Source organism: Mustela putorius, unplaced genomic scaffold, assembly GCF_011764305.1.
Source record: "Mustela putorius furo isolate JIRA1106 unplaced genomic scaffold, ASM1176430v1.1 tig00000592_pilon_pilon_pilon, whole genome shotgun sequence".
NCBI lineage: Eukaryota > Metazoa > Chordata > Mammalia > Carnivora > Mustelidae > Mustela > Mustela putorius.
This window is the reverse complement of record NW_025421426.1, coordinates 7,421,781-7,449,729: the sequence shown is the minus strand read 5'-3', so window position 1 is coordinate 7,449,729 and position 27,949 is coordinate 7,421,781. Positions and strand designations below refer to the sequence as shown.

Here is a 27,949-nt window from a genome sequence, read left to right as displayed (position 1 = left end):
ATGAGGACTCAGGAGGGGAGGTGCTTTCATTAAAACCACGGATTCGTGTTTTTTTAATTTCCTTTGTGATTATATGTGGTGAAAATAGCTGACACTTTTTCAGGATTTAAAAATAATAAATCTGTAAACTTTTCTTTGTTTCTTGGTTATGAAACCATACGCTCATTGGGTAAAATACGAGATTATAAGAAGAAAAAAGTAAATGATACATAATGCAACTCTCAAGGACCATCTCTGAGATGACTTGTTTTCCATAGTGGGAAGGATGATGCCTGAGTTCTCTGTACCTCCAGCACAAGTTGGAGACTGTACTAAGGTATTTTCTTGATGCGTGCGAAGCAGATGACCACACAGAAGTCCTTTACTGTGGTTGGAAAGACTGTTGCTAATGATTGTAAAAAGCAACAGACAAAAACAACCGACTGTGACAGGCCCAGTGTTGGCTGTCTTAGGCCTGTGTGGAAGTACTTTGATAATCCGACGTCTTGAATAAGCTGAGCTAGGATGCCTTCCAGAAAGATAAAAGTTGCTTTTTCGCAGGTGTTTTCTCCCAGCTGATAGGGCCCAAGTCAGTGTTTTGGTTCTGTGCTTTGACCATGTTACTTCCTGAACTTGCAGACAGCTGCTCCTAACTCTCCGTCTCTTGTTTCAAAAGCTTTAAGAGACTCTACAGTCTACCTCTGGGGGTAGACTCCTATTTGAGTATAACCCCATTCTTTTGGGGGAATGCTCCCTCGTGCCTCCCCTCCTCCCTCCCCTCCTCCCACACTCTTACTGCTGTCCTTTTCCTTCTTTTGGTTTCATTTCATAGTTTCTGAAAAATTTATCTACATAGTCTACCCTTAAATGTTCTCTCACTTTAAGGAGTGTTTTCCGTGTGAAGGCTTGACAACTCGCCCAAACGGTTTCCAGGTCCCTGTTCTGTACCCTGTCGTCCCCACCCAGCCACGATGCCATACTGAGAATTTACCAGACTGAGAATGGTGCATTTTTCCTCTTGTAGGAAGAAAGGCATTGGGTGGTTTTCTCTCCTGTCTCCTGTATGGTGGTGGTCCCGTGTGTATGGACTGGCCGGTTGCTGCTCCGTGTGTGTAACTGCATTCTCTCTTGGGTATTAGCAGGGTTTTCTGAACGCCCAGATGGTAGCTCAGCGCAGCAGGGAGCTGCTCAGTCATCACTTCCGCCAGCAGCGGGTGGCCGTCATGATGCAGCAGCAGCAGCAGCAGCAACAGCAGCAGCCGCAGCCGCAGCCGCAGGCCTTCAGCCCACCCCCGAACGTGACCGCCTCCCCCAGCATGGATGGGGTTTTGGCAGGGCCGGTGATGCCACAGGCTCCTCCCCAGCAGTTTCCATATCCACCAAATTACGGTAAATTTGATGGCGAAATGGCTTCCCCAGAGTAAGATTACTAAGGATCTAAGATTCGGAGATACGTTGCATATTAAATACAAAGTAGTATTTACTCACTCCCTTTTGTTATTCACTAGAAAGATGAAATTAATTAAAAACAGCAGAATAAGGAATGGTGACTTTTGAGACTGACAAGGTGCAGTAAGAGGCCAGACCAGGCCAGACCAGACAAACCCTAGAAGTCTTGCTCAAGAGTTTTGGTGTCACTGTGTGTTCATAGATGTGTTTAGATTTGCACTGAGGCAAGGTCGCCTGAGGCCTGCTCACAGGCACCTGCTTTGGGAGAAAAGCAGGGAGGGTGGAAGAAAGGCAGGGAAGGTGGAAGACAACTCAGAGTACTTTGATCAAGAGACGATGCTCATTGTCAGAATGGAGAAAAACTGATTGGTCTAAAAAAAAAAACCCAAAACCCAAAAATGTTTATGGGAGTGCAGTAGCATAGTAGATATGCTATCAGAGTTGAGCATTTTTTTCTCCCCCCGGTCTTGTTTTTTTAGCTCCCCACACCCTAATTTGGAAGAAAGACCACCAGGTCCCCCTCCCCACCCCAGACAAAGTATGTCCCAGTGTAGCTCATGTCAGAGGAATGCCAGTGGGCTTTTGGGTTCCTTTCCTTGGTGACTTGGCTGTGTATTAATTACAGTAATGCATATTACCCCTTCAGGTCCAGTCTTGGAGAGATTCCAGGAACATGGTGGGAGTGGGGGGCCAGGTGTCTTTTGGGGAGATTCCATTTTAGGTATTCTCCTGCCATCTGGGGACAGAGGGACAGAGTGATGCCAGTAGCGTGAGGTGGAGTCCCTCTTACACAAAAACCTCCACGAAGTAGCAGCTCTTCGGTGGGCTGGAAGGTCTGCGGCCAGCGGTAAGCCCATTCCCCCAGTTGGCGTCTCAGTGAGAAGCAAGAGGAGAGGGCAGGCGGCATCGTGTGGCTCTTTCTGTCTCCCCTGCCCTTAGAAGAGACCATGAAGTTTCTGTAGGAAATGGATACTGCAGTTTCTTGTTCTTCCTTCTTCTTTAAAGGAATGGGACAGCAACCAGACCCAGCCTTCGGTCGAGTGTCTAGTCCTCCCAATGCAATGATGCCCTCGAGAATGGGTCCTTCCCAGAACCCCATGATGCCGCACGCTCAGACCGCGCCCCTGTATCAGTCGTCGGAGATAAAGGGCTGGCCATCAGGAAACCTGGCCAGGAACAGGTGAGGAACAGGGACTTGAAAAGGCATTCAGGTTCTGGGGCCCAAAAGTGTAAGAGCGTAACCTCTGCATGCTTCAGTCAAGCCTGTGTGGACTGAGAGCGCGAAAGGCCTGGGTTCCTGTTAGGAAGTGTACTATTTGGCCTCTCCATTTTGAGACTCCTTCCTGCCCCACACGTATCCACAGGCAGCTGTGGAACAGAGAAGGCAAGGCAGGCAGGGGGCCCTCTTCTCCCTCGTGTTCTCTGCTGAAGCACAGCGATACTTGACAGAACTGTGGTGGTCTCTCTGTGCATGTCCGGTGTGACTGGAATGACCCAGCTTGTAATTTCCCACTTGGTTTACAGCTCGTTTCCCCAGCAGCAGTTCGCCCACCAGGGGAACCCTGCGGCGTACAGTATGGTGCACATGAACGGCAGCGGTGGTCCCATGGGACAGATGAACATGAACTCCATGCCCATGGCCGGCATGCCCATGGGTCCTGATCAGGTATGGGGTCGGTCTGTCCCTTCCTTTTGTCAGAAAATTTTTCCTTCTCTCTTGAGAGAGCCAAAGCCTCATCTGTAATCTAAAGGTCCTCAGCACGTTTTCAACTTGGGGTGGGTGACCCAAAGCTAGAGTCTAAGGCATTGGGCCATCTGGTACCTTTGGTAATATGACATCTAAGGAATCTGAATCCGTCAGCCAGTGGCCCGTTGCTGGCGCCGTGGATTCTTCTGTGTTGTGCACAGCCTGTGTTTTCCTCACGTGTCTTCTGGTTGTTAACAGAAATACTGCTGACACCCCTACACCAGGACCTCCAAGGAAATCACTGTACAAATGACACTGCACTATGATTCTCGGGAGTGAAGAATCCTCACCTGCACACTCAGCTCTGAGGAAAGACCCGGCTTCGGTCTCCGGGAAGGGTATTCCGAGCGATGTCATTTGAGCAGGACTGGATCTGAAGCAGATATGCGATGTCTACCTGTATTTCCTTCCTCCTGTGTATCGTGGAGTTCACAACACTTACTTTTGGCATTCTGCCTCTTGGGGATGGGATTCTGGAGGGACGGAGTGTGACTGATCCCGATACTCTGCCCGTACCCCTTCTTTCTCCCTGCTTGTCCGGGTGTTTCGCATCCGTGGGGGCGGGCTGGAGGACCTCGGAGAAGTCCAGAGAGGGGAGGAGGTCTAGTTTCTCTCGTGGCAGTACCTGACGGAGAACACAGTTGCCGAACTTGATGTGTTCCTGTTGTGACCAGATGGTTTTGTGTTCTCACCGGACTCTGTCCTGAGAAGTTGGCCTTTCTCAATTCTTGTCTTTTAATGATGGTGTTGAGTTGCTCCAGCCCTATTCTTGGTTGTCCTGGACCTTTCCCTGAGTAAGAACTTCCTCTGTCTTTAATGTCCTATAATATTTTACCTCCAGGAGATGTCCTTGATGTCACATGGCTTTGTGGAAGGGACAGTGAGATGACAGTATTTAGTTGCAGCAGTAGCAGTTTTTCCCATGCTAATGTGCGGCCGAGTGCACTTTATTTAAAAAGTAATGGATAAATGCAATATGCCTGAGGTCTTGAGGAATGGTGAACCACATTCCCGGTTTTTGTCTGAACTGATCTGTTGGGCAAGGACTATGGTTTTTTTTGTTGTTTGAAGTACTGGTGTCACCCTTTGCCTATATGGTAGAGCAATAATGCTTTTTGAAAATAAATTGCAGAAAACCCAAGGCCAGGTACTGCATTCTGAATCAGAATTTCGCAGTGTTTCTGTGAATAGATTTTCTTTTGTAAATACGACCTTTAAGATATTGTATTATGTAAAATATGTATATACCTTTTTTGCAGGTCACAACAACTCATTTTTACAGAGTTTGTGAAGCTAAATATTTAACATTGTTGACTTCAGTAAGCTCAGTGCGGTGAGGCTACACACAGAAGAGACACCCCCTGAATTTTGTGGCCTGGGGGAGGGGATGGTGGTCTGCAGGCGCACCCCACCCCCATGCTTCAGTGTTAGATGCCTCCCTCTTTTTGATCTCTTAAATGCTTTTTTTTTTAAAAAAGATCATTTGTTTAGATGTAGGCATTTTAAATTTGTCTTTTAAATTCCTTTACCAGAACTAAGCACTTTGTTAATTTTAGGGGAAAGAATAGATATGGAGAAATAAACTTTTAAAAAAAGATATCAAGAATTTTAAAAGATCAATTTGATTTAAAAGGAATCTTGGATTTTAAGCGGTCCATAAATTAAACAATAGTTCACGATATTCTGTTTTTTAATCGAATATGTTGCCTCTTCATCCGCTGTAGGAGTGCTCTAAGGTTTTGGTTGCTAGGACCCAAATCCCACATTGAGATCTCGGGAGTAGACCCCTTGATGTGTGGCGTCTAGTGTCTGCTCGGCTGTCTTGTCACTTGGAAGCGGTGCGCTTCTGGTCCCTGAGAGCCGGAGTGGCGTCAGGGGGTTTCTCAGGGAGCTCAGCCCCCAGGGCGGCCGGGTGTGCAGCTTCCCAGCTGTGGTCTGGCTGAGCGCGTGCCTTTGCGCTCCATGCCACTGCCCCTTTCTGCTCTTGCCGGGCTTGGACACTCTTTCTGGTCCGTTGGGAATAGAGAAAAAATTTAATTCCTTTTACCTGGCTTACTTTATTAGCTTCAAATAGTTGAATGAAATTGGGTTTTCAGATATCCGTGAATTTCAAAGGTCTCTGGCTAGCTTTGGTATCAATTTCCTAGCAATAACCGAGAACCAGTTAATTTTTGTTTTATTTCATACGTATTTAGCCAATTTTTCTAGGTGTTTATGAAGGTAAGATCACGTAATTTCTTTGACTTATACATAAGTGAAACCCGTATTTCCAGAACCACCTCTGGAATAGATTTGGATTTGACACCCTTTCCCCCACTGCCTGGTTAAAAATAAATCTGAGATTGTAAATCCATCGACTTCCATCACAGTGGCCTGTACTTTTCAGATAACATCCTCCTGTCTGGAGCAGAGACGTAGCTGAGTCAGTCTCTTGTCTTTTTAGACACAGTTGTGTCACGTGTATCTGAACCTTTCCTGTTTAAGTCATGTGTGCGTGGGGAGAAAGAGAATGGTGCTCTTACCTTTCTTGACTTTTAAAAATTACAAACAAAAAACACAAAGTTTTGTGATTCTTTTCCTCAGTCCCAACTCCAGGCTAACTGGAAGGCAGCACCCCCTTTTATATGGGAAAAAAAGGAGAAACTTTATTATAAGTTTTTATATTTTCTACTTGTTCATTTTATTGGTGCAAACTTAAGAATTTGATTTTCTTTTAATAGATGCCGTCTTTTGAGATAATTTGTTTTTACCTTTATTGCCCTTTTATCTTTTTTGGATACTTCTCTTTGTACTCCTGCTGCCTACCTCTCCCTACTCCCCAACCCCCACTTTTTTAAACCTTGGTATTTCATCTGCTTTTAGAATGTGTGATATTTCCAGTACCTACTTTTTTGCTGAATCCAAAGATATATAAATATAAATATATATATTTTATAAAGATCAAAATGATAATAGAGGAGATACATTTCTTCCTTTAAAAAGCAAATAGAAATTCATTGTTAATGTTCGTATTATGATGCCACTTTTCTAAATTGTGCATCTTGATGGAAAAGGTGTAAATATCAACCACCAGGACTGCTTAGTTAGTTGGTATTTAATATCTAGGCGAGTTGGGGGTATGGGGAGGGGAGCATAGAAGATACTTGGCTTGAGGTCCTTGAAAGGACTGCCACGTAAGTTGTCCTCATGCCTCTCCGGTTCCATGAGTTTTGTTCACAAGCGGGGGCATCCTAGGAGTAAAGCCTGTAGGACAGACAAAACCCCCTGCTTCGGAGGAGCAAGAGCTGCTTTTCAGCTCGAAGGCCAACTGTTTAATGAGCAAGGTGTTTTTTCTTTCCTTCTTTCTCTGTCTTTCCAATGTGTGGAATTTCGATGATGGAAATGTCATTCTGAGAGCAATATTTAAAATTCTCAGGAACTGACTTATAGTATTGAGAATGAATTCACTTTCAATCAAGTTTACATTCAATGTTTCTTCTAAAAATCTAAATCATTCTTTACACTGCAAAGAACCCAGACCACATGGGATAACTTAGGAGATGGTTGAGTGGTAAGCTCTGACTGCGTTGCGGATCATTTTGGATGTCATTGTAAATAAAGGTTTCTATTTAACATTGATGCCTAAGAGCTTGCTTGTTTCCTTCTTTTCCTTTAAAAAAAAAAAAATAAATCCTAATTGGATTAAGGATAAAGAGGTGGTTAAGGGATCCTGTTCAAATAATCCTAAGAGTGGAAAAGCACAGAGCTGTTATGCTCGAAGGCGAGCACTTTGGGGGTCCTCTCCACCGTCTGCTCGTTGAGAAGCGCGGCAGGTTGGGTGGTGGCCGGGGTGGGCCCTCCTGCTCCTCCCTCCTGGCCTCTGACCGCTGTGCTGGCCAGGCTGGGCTAGCGGGTGCGGAGAGGGGCCGGCTAATAGGGTGAATTGCTCTGCAGTCAATTAACATTTTTAAAAAGCAGGGTCCTGAAGCGGGGGGAACAGGAGACTTACCTGCGAGGTTGCTGAAGTGGGGTGAGTTTTCCTCATTAATTTATACTCTTCTATTCCCCCCTAAGTGTCTCCTTCCAAAAAGGTGTTGACTGCTTTTTTAAAAAAACCAAGCACACCAAAGAACTCCCAAGAACGGCCTTTTACAAAATGTTAAAGGTTACCTCATACCAACTGCCTGTCGTTGGCTGGGACTTCGAACGTCGTATGACAATACTTAGACTACAAAATTTCTTTACAAATACAATTTTGTTAAAACCTGGGACAGACATACATCAACTTCATTTTTCTCAGTACTTTAAAAAACATCAGTTCTGGGACAGATGACAAAGGAATACGGGCGGGAACGGCGTCTGGGCTGGAACAGAAATGTCCACAAGTGCAAGGGGTTTTCTTTACACTGGCCACAGCGCGTTTATTGACCCCACCACTCCTGCAAACCGGGTTTCTGGTTCGATTCCCCTCCGAGTTCCCACGCCGTTACGCGCGGAGTCTCCTATGTACAGCGGAGTCCGGCTCTTCAGAGACAGCCCGCCTCACGGCGCCGGGGCAGGTGCCCCCACGCTGCCAACTCACGGCCGGGCCCGGCGCCGCCTCCAGGCAGCAGCAGGTCGCGTCGCTGCCGCCGCTGTCCGAGTTCCTTCTTTATGACGAACTGAAAGAAGGGTCTGAAACGGGGGTGCTCTTCCCCTAGGATTTTGAAAAAAGTTCCAGTGCCTTACACCGTTGGGGGAAATTGCCAAGAAAATCTTCCCTTTGTAAGCCTCTCAGAGAGGGTTAGTGGTGACTGTTTGATATGAAAATGCATTTTGTGCAGCTGGTGAGGTATCGTCCAAAGCAAAAGCAGGGGCAAAAATGGACTTCCCGAAGTCCCACCACTCCCGACGGTCGTCTTCCAGAGCGTGCCATGTTGACGGAAAGCAGGTCCCGGTACTCAGGCCCCCAGCTAGGAGCGCGGGCCCGTCTGAAATCGTGCACAGTCTTCCTGGTCGGGACGGTCAGAGGGCGCTTCTGGTCTGGAGGCCCGCCGTGCGCTTCCTAACCTTCCCAGCCTTCCCACAGCTGTCCCCTGCGGAGCAAAGCAGACTCCTCTCAGGGTCCCGGGAAGCAGCCCCGGGGTGTGGCTGCCGGGAGGGAGTACGGCAGGGTCCCGGAGGAAGGGCCCGCTCCCAGCCAGCCACCCCGACCTCGTCTGTGGCTTGCACACTCTGGCCGGCAAAGGTGGCACTGGGGATGTGACCCGGGAGGTGATGCACTTCAATTCTGGGAGCGCCAAAGACCGCCTGGCCGGCTGCAAAGCCACAGGTGGTTTCTGTGCACGTAAAGAAGGGAGGGCAGAGACCGGAGGCCGCACAGGGCAGGGCACCGAGGGGGTCTGTTTGGGTGGTAACTGAATGTCAGAGGAATGGCCAGTGTGAGTGGAAAACCCTCACACCGATCTGCAGTCAAATGCTCTTGCCCTGAGCTATACCCCCCCCCCCACGTCTGTGTGTTTGGATTTGCTCAGTGAGTTCGAGGATTCGAGCCCCATCCCACTGGTCAGTCCCTTTAGCCTAGAGGTCACCCAGGTCACCCCAATCTCAGCCCTTTGGCAGACGCTCTGGCGTTGGAGGGAGACTTGGGGGCAGGGATATTTTGGGAGCCATTTCAGAAGGTCGCCCTGCTGCTGCCATGGACAGACAGGCTAGCCTTTCTGCAGCCTTTGAGATGTCTGGCAAGTGTACGGTTCACACGCTTCTCAACTTCTAAGGACTACGCTGGGCTACCAGGCCTCGGTTACGCTACAGGCCTCAACTCATGGCACCTCAACTCACAGCGATTTGGAAGAAGGTCTCTTCATTTCTGGCCACTTTCGACGCTGAAACTGCCTAAGTTTGGGGGTATGAAAAAGAGTCTGTTAGCTTCACCCAGAAAGACAAAGAGCCGCCCCCCGGGGTGGGTAGTCCAGGCCCCTGTCAGACCAGAGAAAGGGCAGGGCCTCCACCCGACGCGTGCCACCTCAGAGGCTGGACCCCGGATGGGCCAGCACAGGGGACGGGCTCAGGCTCTAACAACAGAACCGGATGGATACCTGTATTGCTCGTAGCTTCCTCCATCTTTAAGTCCTAAATGAGACACAAATGAACAAAGAGAAAACAGTTTAAGGGCAACAATGCCACAAACAATGATACCTGCTTTGTAACTGCCTTTTTTTTTTTTTTCCCGTTTCATTTCATGACGTTGACCGTGTCCCCCAGGGCAGATGGAGTGGCTGAATCAGGACGTGAGTGTTCCCGAGACTCCCTAGGTAGCCTGGAGGTTGCCCGTACTGCGTGTCACCAGCTGTAGGACCCTGATGTATCTGCCCGGCAGTGACCTGGGTCATGGTCATGGTGGGGAGGCACATACGGGCAGGGATAGCTATACGACAGAGGACTGGAAGCCATGGGCCCCGAGAGCGGGGCGGTGGGGACATGTGTGTGTGGCTCTCAGCAAGCTTCCTGGAGGATCGGCCGCGTCACCAGCGTGTGGGCTTCAGAATCAACCCCCAGTCACGTGACCGCCCGTAAACCCGGAGGAGCAGATTCGCCCCGGGGGTTGTCACGGGTGATGAGACACAGACTGGGAGACATGTAGCACCGAGACCGACACAGCGTGTCAGGACTTCCATGAACTTGGTGCACATTAGGGAGGGGGGACCGCAGCCCCCACTTCAGACGAGACCGACCTTCTAAATTCCTTCCTACGGGGCCCTGCCCCCCGTGGCCCCACGCCGCAGCGCCGACTCACCCAGCTCCATGTTCCGCGTCCGGGGGTTGCACTGCTTGTAACCCTTGCAGCTCCTCAGCTCCATGAGCTGCACATGGAGCTGGTTGAGGACGTCCCTGTCCAGCGTGTTCACCGCGTTCATCAGCTGGGCGGGACAAAGGTTGTCAGCAAGGCGTGTGCAGGGGGGGTGGGCCACCAGCTTCCCCCAACCAGACTTTCTCCAGGCAGGCTGGGAGCAGGGGTGCTGGGGGGGCAGTGATCTTTACTCTGCTGGAGCTGGAGCTGGGGATAGTCCGGACTGTGTCGTGCCCGTGAGCCCCGCCACGTTCTCTCCTGCAGGACAGACTGGACCCAGATGCCTCCCTTTCCCGTCCAGTGGCTCCAGCGCCTCGGCGGCCGCTCTGCCCTGCAGCTCTGGACCGTCCCCCAGAGCCCCTCGGCACCTCCTGACCACAAAGCTGCCACTCGGGGAAGGGGCGGCTCAGGGACCCGGGTTCTTGCCTCCTCTGGGAGCTGCTGGTGACAAAGCTGTGTGCTCTGCCACCCCCTGGTGTAAAGGATGAGGATGGCCTAAGGCAGCCTATGTGGCAGCTGAAGACCAAGACTGGGGAGCCGCTGGCATTTAAAAACCAGGTTTCCTACAAAACGACTGCAGGCTTTTCTCGAGACCCAGAAGTCGGACGGAACCAAGGCCAGGGTGCTGGGAAGCTCCAGCGTGAAGAGCTCCGTGGGGACCGGCCGTTTCAGAAGGGACACATGCAGGCCGCTCACTAGAGACTGGGGCTCCTGTCTGTCTTACACGTTCTGGGCCCCTGGGCAGGTGTTTGTTCCGATGGTTGTCCTCGCACACACCTGGGCTAGTGCTCGGCATGTCATGACTACTGCCTATGGCTGGCATCTCCCCGTAGACCCTGGAGTGTGCAGGGTTTGGTCTGATCCTAGGGACCCCCAAAGCCCTCCAGTTCTAGAAGCCTCCACACTTAGCTTTAAAGCCTGTGGGTGCCTAAGTTAGAGGGACAGGTGGTGTGAGATCCAGACTCCAGGTGCTGGAGGATGGCGGCACAGGGGGGCCGAGGGCGCACGGGTCCCTCCTGCCTTAGGGGCTCAGGAGGAAGCCTGGGCTTGGAAGTTGTGCTGTCACTTGCTCACGGGGCCCCGTCCCCACTTCTCCAGCCTGGGTTGCTTGCGTGTACCTGGTAGGGGTCCGTGTTGAGATCAAAGTACTCCAGGAAGCCCGTGGCAAATTCGCAGAAGAGGAAGTTGTGGGTCTCGTTGATGGTCCTCATGCACCAGTAGGTGTTGTTGTTGGCGCTGGTGCAGGCGCAGAAGGGCCCCACTGCCAAGGGAAGGGGGTGCGCCCTGTGAGTGGCCCACGGGGGTTCCCGTCTGGGGCCCTGAGCCCCCTTCTGCCCCCCAGGGCTTGGGAACCCTGCGGCCCTGAGCTGGGGGCCCAGCGGTGGGGGAGGGGGGTCCCGTGCAGCCCCGGAGCAGCCCTCCAGACCGCGCCTGCCCGCTGGCTCACGTGTCCAGAGGGGCGCCGTCTGCCAGTGCTGGTTGTCGTGGGTGAAGCACGTGAGGCCCGGCATGCTGCACGTGTCGTTGTTCTGCAGGCGCTTGAGCAGCTTGCGAAGTTTCTTCTTCCGCTTCTGCTCCCGCAGCAGCCACACCTTGTCCTTCTCCTGTAGGCCTTTCCTAGGGGCACACACGGCCACACCCCTCACACCTCCCCCGGTCCCCACCTGCAGCCTCCTCGGGGTCCTGCCTGTCGCCGGGCGCCCTGCCGTGGGAGGTCCCCCAGGCGAAGGACCGCTGGCCAAGACCCACTGCTGGTCTGACGCCAGGGGGCTGGGGGGGTGGGGGGGAGGGGGACGGCCAGGTCCAGTCTGCTGCCCCCGCAGCCGACTCCCCCCAGCGGCCAGACTCAGCCCCGCCCTGCTTGGTGGGGCAGCAGCAACCCCTCCAGCCACGGGGGGGCGCCGGAGAGCCGCTCAGGGAGTCCCACCCTTTCAAGGCCTACCTCCCAGGGAAGGGTCCAGACCTCTTTCCTTCTCGTGTTTGCCTTAGGTCCCCTGAGCCTTCAACTGCCCTTACCTGAAAGGGTGCAGGCTGGAGCCCTTGTGCTTGAGGCGGCCTTTGTGCTGGGTGTGGTAACTGTAACAGAGCCCGCCTCGCGGATCAGAAGCTGCTTACCGGGCAGCTCTTGGGGAGGGGGGTCGTGCTAACTACGGTTCCCTGGGACCCCCGGCTCGCTCTCTGGGGCAGTGCTGGGGTGGAAACCATCCCCAGGAAGGCAGCTCCCTGGCTGGCTGGCTGCGTCCTCTGGAGGTGAGCTGGGGGCTCCTGGGTGGGGTTAAGTCAGTAGGACTGGAAGGTGGGCGGGCACCTCCGTGTTGGGGGCCGCCAGAGCCCTGGCCACCGCATGCGGGCTCGGGGCCAGCCCCTTCTGAGAAGGACCCATGGCCACCCAGGGGCCACCTGTGGCTGTTTCCATTTACATCAAACCACAAGTTCAGTTCCCCCGTCACCCCAGCCGCATTTCAAGAGCATGAGAGCCACGTGGGGTTGCTGGCTGCCGTGCTGGATGGCATAGACCTGACCCAGTGCCGGCATCACAGAAATTTGGCTGGATGGTGAGCCCCAGGCCACAGTTCGCTGAGCTGGTGACATGGACCTTGGGCCACGTGGGCTGTTCCTGGAAGGGCAGGGAGCAAGGGACCCTCCCCGCCTGGGAACCAGCCCCCCCATGGCTAGAGCCTGCCCCCATGCGCAGTGCAGAAGTGGGGCATCTGGCTGGTTCCTGGGGGGCGGCGGTCTGTGCCCAGCACAGACAACGGGCATGTGAGTTCCTATGGGTTTCTGGTCTCCCTCTGAGCGAGAAGCTAGGGCTGTACAGATAATGAAAGGAGTCCCGGAGCAGAGGTTGTGTCCCTAGCGGTGTCCCGCAGGAGCACCAGGGGCCTTTCCGGGCTGTCCTGGCTGGTCCTTGCTGCCTCCTCACCTGATTTTGGGACAATCACATTCCTCAGGACGCTTTTTCTTCAGGTGACCTCGGACTTCCCGCAGGTTCTTAATTTTGTTCTGCAGAGTTTCGATCTGAGGCAGAGAACAGGCGAGGCGGCTATGAAACTCTGGGAGTGGGGAGTGTGGGGAAGAAGGGATGGCTGGGGGCTGGGGGCCTGGCCCTTGCCTGTATCTGCGGCTGCTGAGGGGCCCTGGGTTCCCCCTGGCGAAGTGGCCAGGCTCCTGAGGACCAGCTGAGCCCACCGAGGTCTCGTCTCCCCCAGGGTCAGTCCCGGACCACACTGTCCTCCCCCGTGGCCTGGAAGCGGCCTGTCTGAGGTCCGAGGATTCCGGGGAGGCCTCGCTGCCCTCCTAGTAAGGCTGGTGGCCCTGCCGAACTCGGGGTGTGTGTGGGGGTGCTCCCGGCCCAGAACCCCTCACCTCGTGGTCGATGTGCAGCTTGTGATCTTTCCAGGCCTGCAGGGACTTGTACAGGTCCAGGTCGCACTGGACCGTGTCATTCTCGAGGATGTAGCACCTGCTCGGGAAAAGGGGCCACATGTGCCTCCGAGGGGCTGATGGAGCCCAGCCGGGGGCCCGAGATGTGAGTGCTCCCCCCGCAAGGCCCCAGCTGCCCCCTACACGCCTGCCCTCCTCCGGGATGCTCACCGGTGTGTCACTTTAATGGGGTTGGGGGCTGAGTAGTCCGGAAGGCCTCCAGTGCCACTGAAGTCTCCGCCATCTTTGTCATCTGGGTCCTCAGGGGCCCCTGGCCAGTGCCGCTTGCTAAGGTTGCGGGGCTGGGATGTGTCGTCCAGGCCTGTGCGGTGCGCCCCACCATCCTCCTCTACGGCCACCGAGCGGATGGAGCGGTTCCGGGCATAGCTGGTCTTGTACTCTGTGGGCATCGGCGGGTGGCTGGGTTAGTGGGGCTGGCCGGGCCGGCTGGGCTCTCCGGGCAGCGGACTACTGATCCCGAGACTCGAGGGCTCATGAGACCTACCCCCCCGGGAAGCAGGACCCGGATGGACCCCAGTGGGAAGGGCCACACAGTGATTCAATTGGGAAAACGCAAGGTGCAGAGCTAAGGAGAGAGTGGCTTGAGATGATCCCTGGAAAGAGCTACGCGTGGACACACGTGGTCCATCCATGTGATGGAATGTCCAGCCACAGAGGACCGAGGCCATGATGCACGCTACCATGTGGGTGGGTGTCCACCTCGTGATGCTCTGTGAACGCAGCCAGACACCAGAGATCCCGTGCTGTACGGGTCTATTTGTTCAGAACGTCCAGAGGAGGTAAAGAAACCAAAAACATGGTTGCCATGGGATGGAGAGACAGTGATGGGGTTCCCTTTTGGGGTGATGGAAGGTTCTGGAAGTAGAGGTGGTAGGTGCACTACACTGTGAATGTAATACATACTTCTGAATCGTAGACTTTAAAATGATAGAAATGGTAAATTTTATGGTGCCTGAATTTCACATCAATAAAAAAAGAAAAAGCGAAAAAAACGGAACGTGGATATAAAATCATTAAGTAAGGAGATTAAATCGGTAATCAGAAACTTCCCAATAAACCGAAGTCCAGGACCAGATGGTTTCACTGGTGAATTCTACCAAACGTTTAAAGAAGAATTAATACCAGTCCTTCTCAAACTCTTCTAAGAAACAACATTTCCAAACTCATTTCATAGGTCAGCATGACTGTGATATCAAAACCAGACAAGGACGCCACCAGAAAAGAAGATTATAGGCCAGTTTCCCTCATGAATGTAACGGCAACACCCCTCAGTAAAAGTATCAGCAAACCGAATTCAGTAATACAGTAAAAGGATCAAACAGCACAATAAAGTGGGATTTATTCCAGGACTGAAGAGGATGGCCCGCCGTCTGCCAGTCAAGCCGTGTGATACACCACGTTTAACAAAACGAGGGATAAAAATCGTGGGATCATCTCAGTGGATGCAGGACAAGCAGACAAAATTCAGCACCCATTGATGATAAAAAACCGATCAGGATGAGGTTAATATCCAAAACAGATAAAAACTCACACAACTCAACAGCAAAAACCCAAACAATCTGATTTAAAAATGGGCAGAGACTCTGAATAGACATTTTTCTAAAGAAGATATCCAGATGGCCAAAAGGTACATGAAATGGTGGTCGGGGGCGCCTGGGTGGCTCAGTTGGTTGGACGACTGCCTTCAGCTCAGGTCATGGTCCTGGAGTCCCGGGATCGAGTCCCACATCGGGCTCCCAGCTCCATGGGGAGTCTGCTTCTCCTGCTGACTTCCTCGCTCATGTTCTCTCTCACTGTCTCTCTCAAATAAATAAATAAAATCTTAAAAAAAAAGAAAAAAGAAAAGGTGGTCGGCACTGCTCATCACCCGGGAAACGTGCAGCAAAACCTCCGTGAGCTACCGCCTCACACCTGTTAGAATGATTGTCATCAAAGGGACAATAAGAAGGGGCGCCTGGGTGGCTCAATGGGTTAAGCCTCTGCCTTTGGCTCAGGTCATGGTCTCAGGGTCCTGGGATTGAGCCCCTGGTTGGGCTCCCTGCTCAGCTGGGAGTCTGCTTGTCCCTCTTGTCCTGCTTGTGCGCTCTCTCTCTCTCTTAAATAACTATGTAAATAAAATCTTAAAAACCAAAACCCAAAAGACCAACATGGATGGACCAGCGGATATATAATGCGAAGTGAAACAAGTCAGACAGAGAAAAACACCATCTGATTTTACTTACACGTGGAATCTAAAAATAACCCCCCCCCCACCAAGCTCATAGATACAGAGAACAGACTGGTGGCTGCCAGAGGTTCTGGGGGCAGGAATGGGCGAAATGAGTGAAGGGGCTCAAAAGGTACTTCTAGTTATAGAATGACCAAGTCCTGGGGATGCCGTGTATGGGACGGTGACTCTAGTTGGTAGGACCGTACTGTGTATTTGAACATTTCTAAGAGAGACCTTTTAACATTTTTACAATAAATGCATTTTTGTCACTGCATGGAGATGGATCTTAACTACCCACTGTGATCATTTTGCAAAGTCTGCAAGTATTATAACACTATGTTGCACACCCAAGACTAACATGTCCGTTACACCTCAATAAGAAACAAAGTCACCAAAAACCCACATTAATTTAAACTGGAAAGGAACAAAGCTGGGTAGCACATTCTCCTGGAAAGGAAAGGGAGCGGCTTGCTGGAGGGTCTTTGAGCTTCTCCATCTGATTGGCCAGCCCGGAGCTGGATGTTCTCCCCGGGGCTGGGCCCCTGGGAGACAGGGCTCAGAGGCATTTTTTTCCAGGCTCTATGTCCACTACTGAAAGCCAAGGGCACGCAGGCTAAAGTCAGAGCCCACATTTCTTGCAGATCTTCTATATATTAAAAACCAACTTGGATCAAGTTGGTAACATTTGGGAAAGGTGGGAATAGGTGGTCATGTAGCAGATTTCCAGCTTCGGAGGACAGAACCAAAGAGGCACCTGCCACGCCTGGGCAGGGGCTGACCCCACTCCTTTAGACAGGTGGTCCGTTCTCCTCTTGGCCACAGTCCCCAGCCCTCCCTTCTGTCTTAAAGCTCTGCCCCCTTCACTCAGGTCTGGCCCTGCTGTGCAACAAGTCTGTAACCCTGCTGGTCTGGTGCATCTTTCTGGAGAAGGGCCTAGAGCCCCCGTCGGCCCACCTTTCTGCTGGGCTCCCAGTGGCCACCAGATGGCGCCCGAGGCCCATGGATAGGACTCCCCGAGGGTGGGGGGGAGGGGGTTGCAGAATGTCCCTGGGCAGCAGAATCTGCTCTAGATGCCCCTACTTCTGGGGCAGATGTTTGTATCTTTCAGTTCCCAGATTCCTTCTATCAGAGTCACACAGGCCAAAGAATCTGGGGGCCAAGGCCCAGGAGAGGCATCTCTTAGCAAAACCTTGGGCCAGCTCTCCCCTTGGCTTTTTCCTTCCTGAGTCCAGTCCCCGGGCCCCTGATACACACAGTGTGAACCTCTGGGTCATACATGCCCACGAGGGCCGTGAAGTAGACCCGCCAGGTTCCTGCTGCCCCTGTTGTCTTGCTTGCTCAGGAGTTGGTGGCTTCGATTTTCCCACCTCCACGCTCCAGCCATGCACCCAGAGGTCCCCAAGCTCTAGCCTAACGGCCGAGTCTAGGCCTCTGTCTGGTTTTGTAAGGAAGCTACTGAGGCCACGGCTCTTTCCTCGCTCCAGTGACAATATGGAGAAGTCGAGAGACTGTTCAGCCTGCAAAGCCTCAAAGATTTACTCTCTGCTCCTTTACAGATGAGGCTGCTGGCTCCCACGTGAACCTTTGCCTGGACGTGAAGCCACACTCCTCGCTCTCCTGGTCACCTTTGTGGGCTTTGTTTCTGGGGTCCCAGAGGCGCCCCCACCAACCTGCGTCCTGGGAATGGAAGGGCTTCATAACCCCGTGGCCAAGAGCGTGGGCTCTGGAATCTGACTGCTCGGATGCAAATCCTGAGCAAACGTGTGACCCCGGACAATTTGGTTAACTCGAGCAGCTGTGTCCTCACGACGGTCCCTGCCCTGCAGGGCTCTTTGCAGGACAACATGAACAGAGCTGGTAACTTCTGTAGCCCCTGGAAGCTGGTATCAAGCAGCCACCCTGTGGTTGGAGGGCACTCGGCAGCTGGGACAGCCTTGTCCGAGGTCCCCAGTGGGGCCCATCTATCCCCCAGGCCTGGAAAACCCTGGGTCCTGAAGCCCGCTCTCTGGGGCTGGGACCCCCAGGGCCTCTGTGTCCCCTCTTCTGGCATCTTGCCACTCCGTTAACTTGCTTACACCTTGTCTCACCCATGGGGCCTGATCTGCATCTCTCTCGTTCAACTTTGGAACCTCAGCATTTGGTGCCCAGTAGGGCTGCGGGTTTGTTGGGAGCCCAAGTGAGTATACGGTGGCTGGGGGCACCCGTCGCCCCATGCTGGGCTGGCCGGCCCTGCCTGGCTTCCTCCTGCCACAGCTCGTGCCCCAGCTGGATCATGGCGGGCTGGGGTCTGAGTTGCTCTGAACTGAGGCTTCTCAACCTCCAAATTGGTGACATTTGGGGGCCCAACAATCCTTTGTTGTGGGAGATTGTCTTGTGCCTTGTGGGATGTTTGCAAGTACCCCCGGCCCTATCCCACCCAAGGCCAGGAGCAGCCCCCATCACACGGCTGTGACAGGGAGAGATGGCTCCACAGGGCCAAGCGTCCCCTGGGTGCGGGGTGGGGGCGCTGTGGAGGGGCTGAGAAGCCCTGCTTGGGGCCAGCTGCTCAGAAAGGGGCGGGAGGCACTTGCAGGGGGATGAACGCGGGGCCAGCGGATGGGGCCTGGGCCCCCAGTTCCGCTGTGTAACTGGGCTTTCCTGTGCGTCCTAAGGAGGGTCCCCCGCCTTAGTTCCCGTGTTGCCGCGAGGTGTGTCTAAGACGGGACCTTGGTTACACTGAACTCCCATGGGTGCTTGGGCGCACTGGGGTCCTGGTTATGTTGGTGCTTTTTCTCTCCTCTGAGTATTAGTGGGGGGCGGGGATCTTAACCGAGTCACAGCTTCTGGTGCCATTCAAAGATCAGGCACCGCGCCGTGTGCTAAAGCAAGATGTCAGCTGTGGGATTCAATCTGGAAGCCCGGCTCTGAGCTGGCTAAAGAAGATGAGCTTGGCGGTGACTAATGGGCTCGTGAGGCCATATAATGGGGGACGCCCTCGGAAGCACTATCAGAGGCAGCAGGAGCCGGGGTGCTGCGGAGGGGACTCTGACCTGGGCCACACCACAGATGACCCTTGAGGATGTCATGCTGAGTGAGGTAAGCCCGCCCCACGAGGACACGCACTGCACACTTACTCGGGTCCACACAGCACTCAGATGCCCGGAGACGGCAATACAAGGCTGGTGGCCGGGGCCGGGGGAGGAAGGGGATGGGGACAGTTTCAGTTTTGCAAGATGAGGAGAGTTCTGGGGATGGATGGCGGTGATGGCCGTGCAACCACTTGAAGATGCTTAATGCCCCTGACCTTGCACTTGAAAATAGTTAGAGGGGTGCCCGGGGCGGCATGGTCGGTTCAGTGTCTGACTCTTGGTTTCAGCTCAGGTTGTGATCTTAGGGTTGTGGGCCTGGGCCCCACACTGGGCTCTGTGGTCAGCCCGGAGTCTGCTTGAGACCCTCTCCCTCTCCCTCGGCCCCACTCAGGCTCTCTTTCTCTCTCTCTCTCAAATAAATAAATCTTAAAAAAAAAAAAATTAGGGGCACCTGGATGGCTTGGACGGTTAAGCATCTGCCTTCAGCTTGGGCCATGATCTCAGCGTCCTGGGATTGAGCCCCCACGTTGTGCTGCTTCTCCCCCTCCCTCTAACCTTCTGCTTGTTCCTCTCACTCTGGGGCTCAAATGAATAAAATATTTTTAAAAAATTTAAAAAAGTAGTTAGAATAGTAAACTTTATGTTACGTCTATTTTACCACTATTAAGAATGAAAACACCTGGGGCTAAAGTCTCTAAGTAGGCTTTGGTTGTCCTTGGGTCCGGGGGCCTGACACGTGGACAGCATGGGCAACTGCCCGGGTCTGGAGGGGAGGCTTCTGGCTCGCAGACTGGGTCTCACTGGGACAGAGGCCTGGCCCCCAGGGGTCTCTAAGCATGTTCCAGGCACAGGTACATTCTTTCCAGGTGGAGCTGAACCTTGGAATGGGGCCAGGACTTCCCCAGGGTGACAGGAGTTTTGCGGTCAGATCTAGGGGACTTTAAGTCTGCTTTCCCTGTCCGCTGGCTGTCTGTCTGTCCTTCCTCAGCCCCTGTGGGGAGTGAGCCATGACGTCTTGGACGGCTCCTCACTGGGATGGAGGCTCGGTCCCACTTATCCAAAGTACGGCTGATTCTCGTTATTTGAGGTCATTATGTTCTATAAAGTCCCCTGAACACTGGGTTAGCTGACACTGTACCACTGCTCCTAGGGGAAATGTGGGGCTCAGTTCCTGTGAGCCTCTGGTCATAGCATGTTTGTCAACTATCAATACAGAAACGTGTTCTCTGTGTGTTTCTGTTTGAAAACACCTCATTTAATAGATACCGTTGATCCTTTAACACCGAGCTCCTGGCCGACAGCACTGAGTCTCATGCCTGCGGAAAGCCTATCTAACCCACGTGCCTCCTCCGTAGGGCACATCTCAGCCTTCCTGTGTTTGGGGACACCACATAACACCTCAGTACCAGGCCGAGCAGTGACCTCATTGGGCAAAAGCACAAAAGATGCTCTCACACAGTACTAGAGCTGCAGCTGGAAAGCACGTCAGACGCTGCCTCGTCCGAGCTCAGCTGGGAGCGAGCGTGTTGCCTGAGTCAGAAATTTCTGCCACTCCGCACGTACCTTGAATGACCGAGAAAGCACCTTGACTACTGATTTGGGGGCTACAGGTCAATCGCTGCTAGGAAGACAATCGGCAAATAATGAGAAGCGACCATCAGATGGTTTTCCCTTCCAGGCCCTTCTAGAGCCCGACCTCTTCTTGCACGTGCCTGCCTGGGCCAAGCACCAAGGCTCTTCACCAGGTCTCCTGGAGGCCACCCAGTTGGCCTCCCCACAGGCCTCCTGCTTCTGTTCCTGCCCCTCACAGTCCAGCCAAGTGACTGCTGGAGGATCCCCTGAAAACACCAATCTGTCCTTGGCTTCTCTGCTCAAAACTGTCCATTGACTTCTCATCTCAGAGTAAGGGGCCGTGGGGTGCTCTGTGAGGCCCCTGCGTGGTGGACCCCGACCCCTCTCCTTGGCCTCTTTAGCTGCTGCCGGGTGCAGCGCTCAGTGCCCTCGCACATTCTCTTCCCGCTTCATGGCTGCCTGGGGCCCGTGGCTGTGTCCCCGCTCCCAGAACATCACCTGACGCCAGCGACGCACGTCTGGGGGGCTACGGAGGACCGTGCCCCTCCTGCCCCATCCTGCCCAAGCCCCCGCACTCACTCTTCTTGAAGAGCTTCTTCCGGCGACCGGCCAGGCTGAGCTTGTAGTCACTAACGTCGCAGGCACACGCCTCGCCGCCCGGCGCGTAGTACTTGGGCACCAGGTTGGAGAGCGCCCCGCCCCCCAGCCGCGCGGGGCCCTTGCACTTGTGCAGCTTCAGCTTCCCGGACGCGTCCTCCACACACTGCCACTTCTGCAAGACACAGCCGGCCCTCAGGCTCCCGGGCCTCCCCTCTCTGTCCCCATCCCGGCCTGAGCCGGCCCCCTCCTCCTGGCCCTCACAGGGTGGACACCGGCTCTCGGACAGACGGATGCACGTCCGCGGTGGGAGGAGCACAGAAGGGCGGGTGGGGGGCGGGGCTCGGAGTGGGGGCGGGGCTCACAGCATCCCTCATACCCTGAGGGGTACGGCCTGGGGGGGATGAGGGGGATGAGGGGGACGGGTGGCTTGGTCGGCAGAGCCATGACTGTGCCCTGCCCCTGGGTGACCATTGGGACTGGAGTCCTGGAGGCGCCAGAGCTATAGCTGAGGGGCTAGAGACTGATGCCTCCCCAGCGGGTCAGCCCGATCTCTACCTCTAGGACTCTTTTCTTTTGGGGTGCAGAACAGACTCTGATAATGTTTTGAAGATGCTGATGTCTGCCCTTGGGCTACCCTGGGGCCTGCCTGAGCCCCGGTCTGGGTGGGGAGAAAGGTGCCAACAGGGGGATCGGAACAATCTAGGGGGACAAAGGCCCCTGGCCCAGCAGCTCACTCTCGGTAGCTCGGAACTGAAATCAGCACCACTCCCCCCGATCGCCCCAGCATGCAGCCCCAGGAGGGCAAGGCTTTCTGTTGGGGACATTCAGGGACATAGCTCCAGGGCCAGGAACCGGGCTCTGCAAGGAAGCGAGCAGTGTAACCCAAAGCTCTTGTCCACAGGCACAGACCGGCTTCTTCCCCAACATGAAGTCCTCCACGCAGCGGGAGGGGGTCTTATGGTCTGGGGGCTGGGAGCTTATGAACAAATGGGGGTGAGGACCCGGTCCCGCCGATGGGCCGGTCCTAATGCTGAGTCTGGTGACAGGACGGAGCTGCTCGCAGGGAACCGGCGAGAAACCCATCCATCCCGCGCCTGGGCCTGGGAAGCCACGGGCTTGTAGTGAGAAGCGGGACAGGAAGGCCTGGCTTTACTCACACGTAGGGGTGAGGCCCGAGTTACTTCAGGGGGATGCCTGCGGGCACCCCGTGGACGGGGCCCCCCTGCCTGCTTTCCTGGCTCTTTGGCCCTGCCTTGCCCTCCCCAGACCCCCTCCCCAGAGCCCACCTCAGAGAAGCCAAGGCAGACTCCACCTGCTCTCTCCAAATACTACGCGGCTGTAATTTTCTTAACACTTCTCTCGAAATCAGCTCACTTTTTAAAATCCTTTTTTATTTAAAAAGGCAGCTTCCTATTTCTCCTCTGACTGGAAAGCCAGCATGAAGAGGCTCCTTAAAGTGAATTCAATGGAACTACCGGGGTATCTGAGGCTGCGAACACCGCATGGGGGCTACCACCTCCCCGGGGAAGGGGGTTGGGGGGGCTACAGAGGGGCTGAAGCCCCATGTGCCCCCCTCACCCCCAGGGCGCTTCTCTGATGGGATCATGATTGAAAGGGAGCTGAGGAAGGAATCCCTTTCTGAGCCTCGTCCAGTGTCACCCCGCGTGCCCTGGCCGGCTGGCCCCCACCATCGGAGTTCCCTGGCCGGCTGGGTCTGCAGACTGCCAGGCCGAGGGGCAGCCGCGGGGAGGGGACAGCCCGGGGAGGGGAGGGAGGACAGGAGGCCGCCGGGCAGCGGCCACACTTCCTCACCTGTCCCAGCTGCTCACAGGCCGTCTGGTACTCGGCGCGCTGGCACAGGTCCTTCACCCGCTGGTATTTGGGCAGGAAGTTTTCCTCCTGAGCGTCCACCTTGTCATTGTCCCTCTTGTGCAACAGTTTGCTGTGGGGCGGGGAGGGGGACAGACTGCTGTCCTCCAGGCTCTGGAGGAGGGCCCCTCCCCACCCCCTACTACGGAGCAGCCCTGTGCTGCCCCGGGCACCATCGCCGGAGGACCTGGGTCCCGCCGGCCACATCTTCTGATTGTTAAGAGGCTTAGGAAATGGGAATTTTATGAGAAATCTCCCAAACTGCATGAGTTAGCAATAAATTAGGAAACATTTAAGACATTGTGTAGGCAGGAAAACATGTCTGAAGGGACATGTGGTCTCCAGGCACAAGTTCTCCGTCAGCCATGGGAACAGCGAGCGGGCTTCGTGCAGGGGGCGGGGGGAGGCTGTGGGCACAAATCCGAGCGAGTCGCTGTTGTGAGGGACCTCAGGGGCTGTCTCCCTCCTGTCCCCACCAGTGAGATCGTCCGCACCACGGGTACAGGCAGGGCTGCCTGGAGCTTCCTGGGGCGGGCAAGTGGGGGCCCCCTCCAGCACGGCACTCACCCTCTCTCCACCAGGAAGGAGTCCCGCCAGACCCTCATCTTCTTTTTCAAGTGAAACCTGGAAAAGCAGCACATTTCTAACATCTCATCAATGTGGGGGCCTCACGCATCCCCCCCGCCATTCTGCAAGAGGCAGGAATGTACCTTGGTTCATAATCAGCACAGACCCAGGGCTCTAGGGGGCAGCTTAGGGGAGGGAGAGTGGGCCCAGTGGGGTGCCGGGAAGGCTTGGGTGCGCCCACCCCACGGAGCAGAGCTGCACCTTCCCCAGAGATGGGGGTTGGGAGGCCCATAGGGCAGAAATGGCTCAGGTCAAAGGTTTGGGGGGGATTTTCGTCTTTGATCCTTTGCAGTTGGGTTTGAGTAATCTGAGTGTGCACTTCATACAGTTTCACTTGACTGCTGTTTCCCAGATAGGAGCTCGGGCATCCTCCACCCGGCTCCCAGGGGTCCTGGCTCCCAACCCAGCTCCTTTGCTGCCCCAAATATGCCATTTTACAGCTGTACAGCTCAGGAAACCTCGTAGTCAAAGGTAGGAGGCTCCTTGGAGGTGGTCCCCCTATAGGGGGGACCTCGGAGCTGTAGGAGGGGCAAGCAGGAGCTCCTAACAGTCAGCACTTTGGGGCAGTGAACCCGGTGGGCAGTCCCTGTGCTGGCCTCCAGATGTTGCTGCCGTGTGCCTGTCCCTACCAGACTCCGCTCACCTTCCTACCTGCCTAGCTTTTGTTCATGTCACCACTCCCCTTTCTGCTTCCAGGACACCCAGGAATATGGGCCCATCACACCAGCCGGCATCAAAGCCTGAGAACATGGTGACTGGGGTGCGGGCCGAGCCTGGAGTCTGAACGCCGAGGAGTCAGCTCCACACTTGCTGAGAGACGCCCAGCAAGTCGCTCGACCTCCCTGGGATTCGGATTCACCCTGGTAAGAAGGGACCCTGTAATGCCTCCCCGACGGGGTCACCGTGATGATCAACACGGGAAGTCCTCTGCGGAGTACTCAGAACAAGGAAGTGCTTAATGAGCGCTCGCTGCTGTGGTTGTGATTATTTGCAGTTTTATACAGTTTTAGCACAGAGAGTGTCCTCAACTGGTCACCTCAGTGACAATCCAGATCGGAGGACTTAGAGCGAGAACTTCCTTCTTTCCCACGGCAGGGAAGGAGTTGGGATCAGGGACCCTGGAGCCCCAGCTCCAGACTCTTGGAGACACACCCCCTTCTCAGACCCACACCATGCGGCCATGAGTTCACACTTTGGGGAGCCTGGCACCCCTTTGCCCCCAGCACCGGCCTGCTCCCCTGCTCACCGATTCGCTGGCCGCTCCGTATCCAGCAGCTTGAGGATGGACTTCCCATCCATGTCCGAGGGGATGTCCAGACCGGCAATGTCCAGGATGGTGGGGGCCAGGTCGATGTTGAGGACGATGTGGGGATTCCTGAGGGAGGGGGCAGAGAAGGGCTCGGCCACCTGGGCAGGGGTGCCCCAGCCTTGCTGGGGAGAAAGGGCAGCTGGATCTCCAGGGACTCACGCCCGGAACGTAGAGAAGCTGTGAGCTTGTCCCTCTCCTACATCCCAGCCCTCAAGGCTCCCTTCGGCAGCCCCCCTACCTGCTACCCCCTCCCCCCCCCGCCGTTCAGCTGAGTCCCCGGCCCTCCCCACCCCTCACCTGCTGTGCACTCCACACATACCACAGGGCACCGGGATTTATGGGCCTCTACTTACCTGTTGCTTCCGCTAGGGATGCCCCTCCCTGCCTCCAACTGTCTGATCACAGGACACCCCCCCCCCCTTTAAGAGCCACTCTCGACCCTGGACCGGCCCCCACATCTGTCTCTGAACCTCTGATGCAAATGCTGGCCCCTGGCTGTTCTTGGCCAGGCCGGTGTCTGGCCTCAGGACCTTTGCCCTTGCTCTTCCCTCTGCTGGAATGTTCTTTCTCGATGCCAGAGCAGCACTCTCCCCTACCCTCTGAGTTCTCTGCTCAACAACTACCAAGGACGCCCGGGGCCCCTTGATCCCTGCTCTCCAGTGTGCACACCTCTGTGAGGTCCCTCCCCTCAAGGGTGGGCCAAGCCCGCAGGATCTGGGGAAGGCGATGGTGATACACGGTGGCTATGCTTCGTCTCGCCTGCTGTCCCTTTGTCTACTTGCTCCCCTGGTTGGGGAGAAGGAGCGAGCTGCCCTAGGTCACCACCACCGGTGAAGATGGGTGGTGACTATTCTGGGAGGCAGGCTGTGTGACTTCAGGTCCCCTGCTTGCACCTGAACAACCTTGGGAGCGGGGAAGTCGGTCCCTCCCCAGCCCTGCTGAGTCCTGCGTGCAGCGGAAGCAGAGGGCCAGGCTAAGCTGGGCCCCAGTTTGCAACGACTTGTGATGCAGCACAGATTGCTACCACAAGGCCCTTCCCGTGGACCCCCATCGTGCTCCTGCCCCTGCCCTGAGGCCTCATCACCCCCACTTGCTACATCCTGCAGTGCTAGCTCTGGTTTACCGTGCACGCTGCAAGGCAGATGCTCTCGTCTAGCACTTTTATACTTAGAATATACAGTAGGTGCTCAATAAGTGCTAGCTTAGTGACTTTTGTTATTTATTTCTACCAGATGCCTGTCACATCTCATCTCCTGTTTCTGCCTGGCGGTGTCCCCAGTGTGGTGGTAAGGGGCTGGAGGGAAGTGCCCAGTGCGGAGGTCGGCCCCTGCTGAGTGCACGATGGCCACACGGAAACCCTCTCCATCAAGGCAGCTTGGAGTCCCTGACCCCATGCCCTGGGCTGAGGGGCAGGGCCTGGGTCCTAGCATTTCAGTTGTCTTTGACCACCCCGACCCCCCAGCCCAGCACCTTGAGAACACAGGACGGGTAGCCAGGCATGCTGGGAGGGGTACAGGGGGTGAGGCTGCGTTGTGGAGGGGCCTGAAGGTCTGACAGTATAATCTGTCCGGCGGAGGGAGCTGGAGCAGACGCCAGATGGAATGTTGGCAACCGGCAGCTGAGCAGACTTGAGGGCATCCAGCAGCCCTGCTCCCCAGAACTAGGTGGGATGGACAAGATCTTTCCCCACCCAGCCTCCACACCCTGCTTGGCGGGAACACTGCCCTGCCCCACTCAGATTCCACTGCCTCATGGATTAGGTCTCTCACTCAAGGTCTTCTATCACCCTGGCTACTGTGATTGGTTCAGGGATGGATGGACACGTGACCCAAGTCAGGCTGGTGAGAGTCAGCCTCGAGGCTTCTGTCCGAACCACTGTCTGGTTTCCTAAACTGGATGGCTGCAAGTCAGGGTGAGTCTACCACCAGAAGAGAGAAGCCTGCCTGAGAATGAAGATGATTCAGAGGAAGCTGGGCTGAGAGATGGAAAATGGAAGCTTCCTGTTGTTATTGTGAGACTGCTGGATCCAGCCATGCCTGAAGCCATAGTGGCCTTGGACTTTCCAGTTACTTTAGTTCCTATGTTCCTTTTATCTTTTTTTTTTGGTGGGGGAAGGGGGCCTTATGTTTGCAACCGAAGGAACCCTAGCCTTGAGCCCCAAGCCTGACATTAGCACTTTCCTTCTCTTGTCCATGTGGGGTATGGTTTTGGGTCCTATGAACCAGATTGGAGACTCTGAGGCTGATCAAACCGAAGATGTCAATGCCTGTGCAGTCTTTAGTGAGTCACATTCCTTTGATTTATAGTGGTGGCTCAAGGGTTCCGAGCGGCAGGAGTAGAGGCTGCCTAGCTTAAAAGCTCAGCTCCATCCCTGACATACCACATGGCCTCAGGCAGGCTTACTTCTCTGTGCCCCACCAGCAGGGTCATGGTGGCATCTGTGTTAGCAACACGGTTGCTGGGATGCCCTCATGGCTTACGTGGTGGCTGTAAAGGGCTCAGACCCAGGCTGGGGAGCTAGACAAGTATACCTATTATCACTGCTCTCTTTCCATGGGTCCCTGAGATCCGAGCGGGGAGGGATCTGTTGAGATCGGCCGGCAGAGGGCAATCAGCCCAGCCTTGAACCCACACAACCCACCTTCTGGAATTGTCACCAAGCATTCTTTCCAAGGGATGCAAGTCAGGTCAAGTTAAGTGTCTTAAAAGCAATTTATCTGCATTTCAAAAAGCCATTTGGGTTGGTCTCTGCAACGTGCAGTTGATCTGAGGAAGCCGCTGCGCCATCACTTGCCTTCCTACCCTACCCCTGCCACAGGTGTGGCATTTCTGCGGCCACAATATGGCAGCTCACGCTTAGCCCAAGGAGAAGGATGGCTGAGGGCTGGCAGGGTCCCAGACGTTGGATGGAAGGGAGACTATTGCCCTCTGAGCCGTGGCCTGAGCTGCCCCAGCTGCATGGCCCCCGCACTAAGGCGGCAGGGTTCCTCCCCGGCAGCCGCCCCAGGGGTCCCCCAGGCCAGACAGAAGTCAAGGCGGCCTTCCCACACGCTGGCGGCGACGCACACACAGGCCAGCTCCCCGACTCGCTGGCCCGCCGCCCCAGCACACACAGTCTGTTTTCACAGGTGCTAATGGCCCCCGGCCCCCGGTCTCTCCTTCCCCAGCGGAGGGCTATAAAGTGTGTCAGAACCCACCTAGGTGACATAATCAGTGTTTCACTTGGCACCAAGGCTCACCTGCCCACATCACGTGTTGCCCAAGGGAG

At 54.9% G+C, this 27,949-nt stretch overlaps 2 protein-coding genes across 11 annotated transcripts in view; one reads left to right on the top strand and one right to left on the bottom strand.

The window, feature by feature from the left end:
- Positions 1-6,793, top strand: part of NCOA3 (nuclear receptor coactivator 3) — a 140,261-nt gene extending 133,468 nt beyond the window's left edge. For 6 of the 7 annotated variants that reach the window (XM_045082126.1, XM_045082125.1, XM_045082123.1 and 3 more), the window contains 4 exons: positions 1,119-1,368; positions 2,434-2,608; positions 2,953-3,094; positions 3,374-6,793. In XM_045082126.1, the coding sequence (XP_044938061.1) occupies positions 1,119-1,368; positions 2,434-2,608; positions 2,953-3,094; positions 3,374-3,385 (579 nt within the window). In that variant the 3' untranslated portion in view covers positions 3,386-6,793. The remainder of the gene's footprint in view (positions 1-1,118; positions 1,369-2,433; positions 2,609-2,952; positions 3,095-3,373) is intronic. The other variant, XM_045082127.1, reaches the window with a different exon arrangement.
- A 494-nt stretch (positions 6,794-7,287) lies between these two features.
- The window catches only part of SULF2 (sulfatase 2), a 112,996-nt gene continuing 92,334 nt past the window's right edge, over positions 7,288-27,949 (bottom strand). For 3 of the 4 annotated variants that reach the window (XM_004746246.3, XM_045082130.1, XM_045082129.1), the window contains exons 8-21: positions 24,619-24,747; positions 23,313-23,369; positions 22,689-22,818; positions 20,856-21,048; positions 13,578-13,806; positions 13,350-13,446; positions 12,907-13,001; positions 12,000-12,059; positions 11,431-11,600; positions 11,102-11,244; positions 9,930-10,053; positions 9,232-9,265; positions 8,975-9,028; positions 7,288-8,229 (exon numbers count right to left, since the gene is read on the bottom strand). In XM_004746246.3, coding sequence (XP_004746303.2) covers positions 8,199-8,229; positions 8,975-9,028; positions 9,232-9,265; positions 9,930-10,053; positions 11,102-11,244; positions 11,431-11,600; positions 12,000-12,059; positions 12,907-13,001; positions 13,350-13,446; positions 13,578-13,806; positions 20,856-21,048; positions 22,689-22,818; positions 23,313-23,369; positions 24,619-24,747 — 1,546 coding nt within the window. In that variant the 3' untranslated portion in view covers positions 7,288-8,198. The remainder of the gene's footprint in view (positions 8,230-8,974; positions 9,029-9,231; positions 9,266-9,929; positions 10,054-11,101; positions 11,245-11,430; positions 11,601-11,999; positions 12,060-12,906; positions 13,002-13,349; positions 13,447-13,577; positions 13,807-20,855; positions 21,049-22,688; positions 22,819-23,312; positions 23,370-24,618; positions 24,748-27,949) is intronic. The other variant, XM_045082131.1, reaches the window with a different exon arrangement.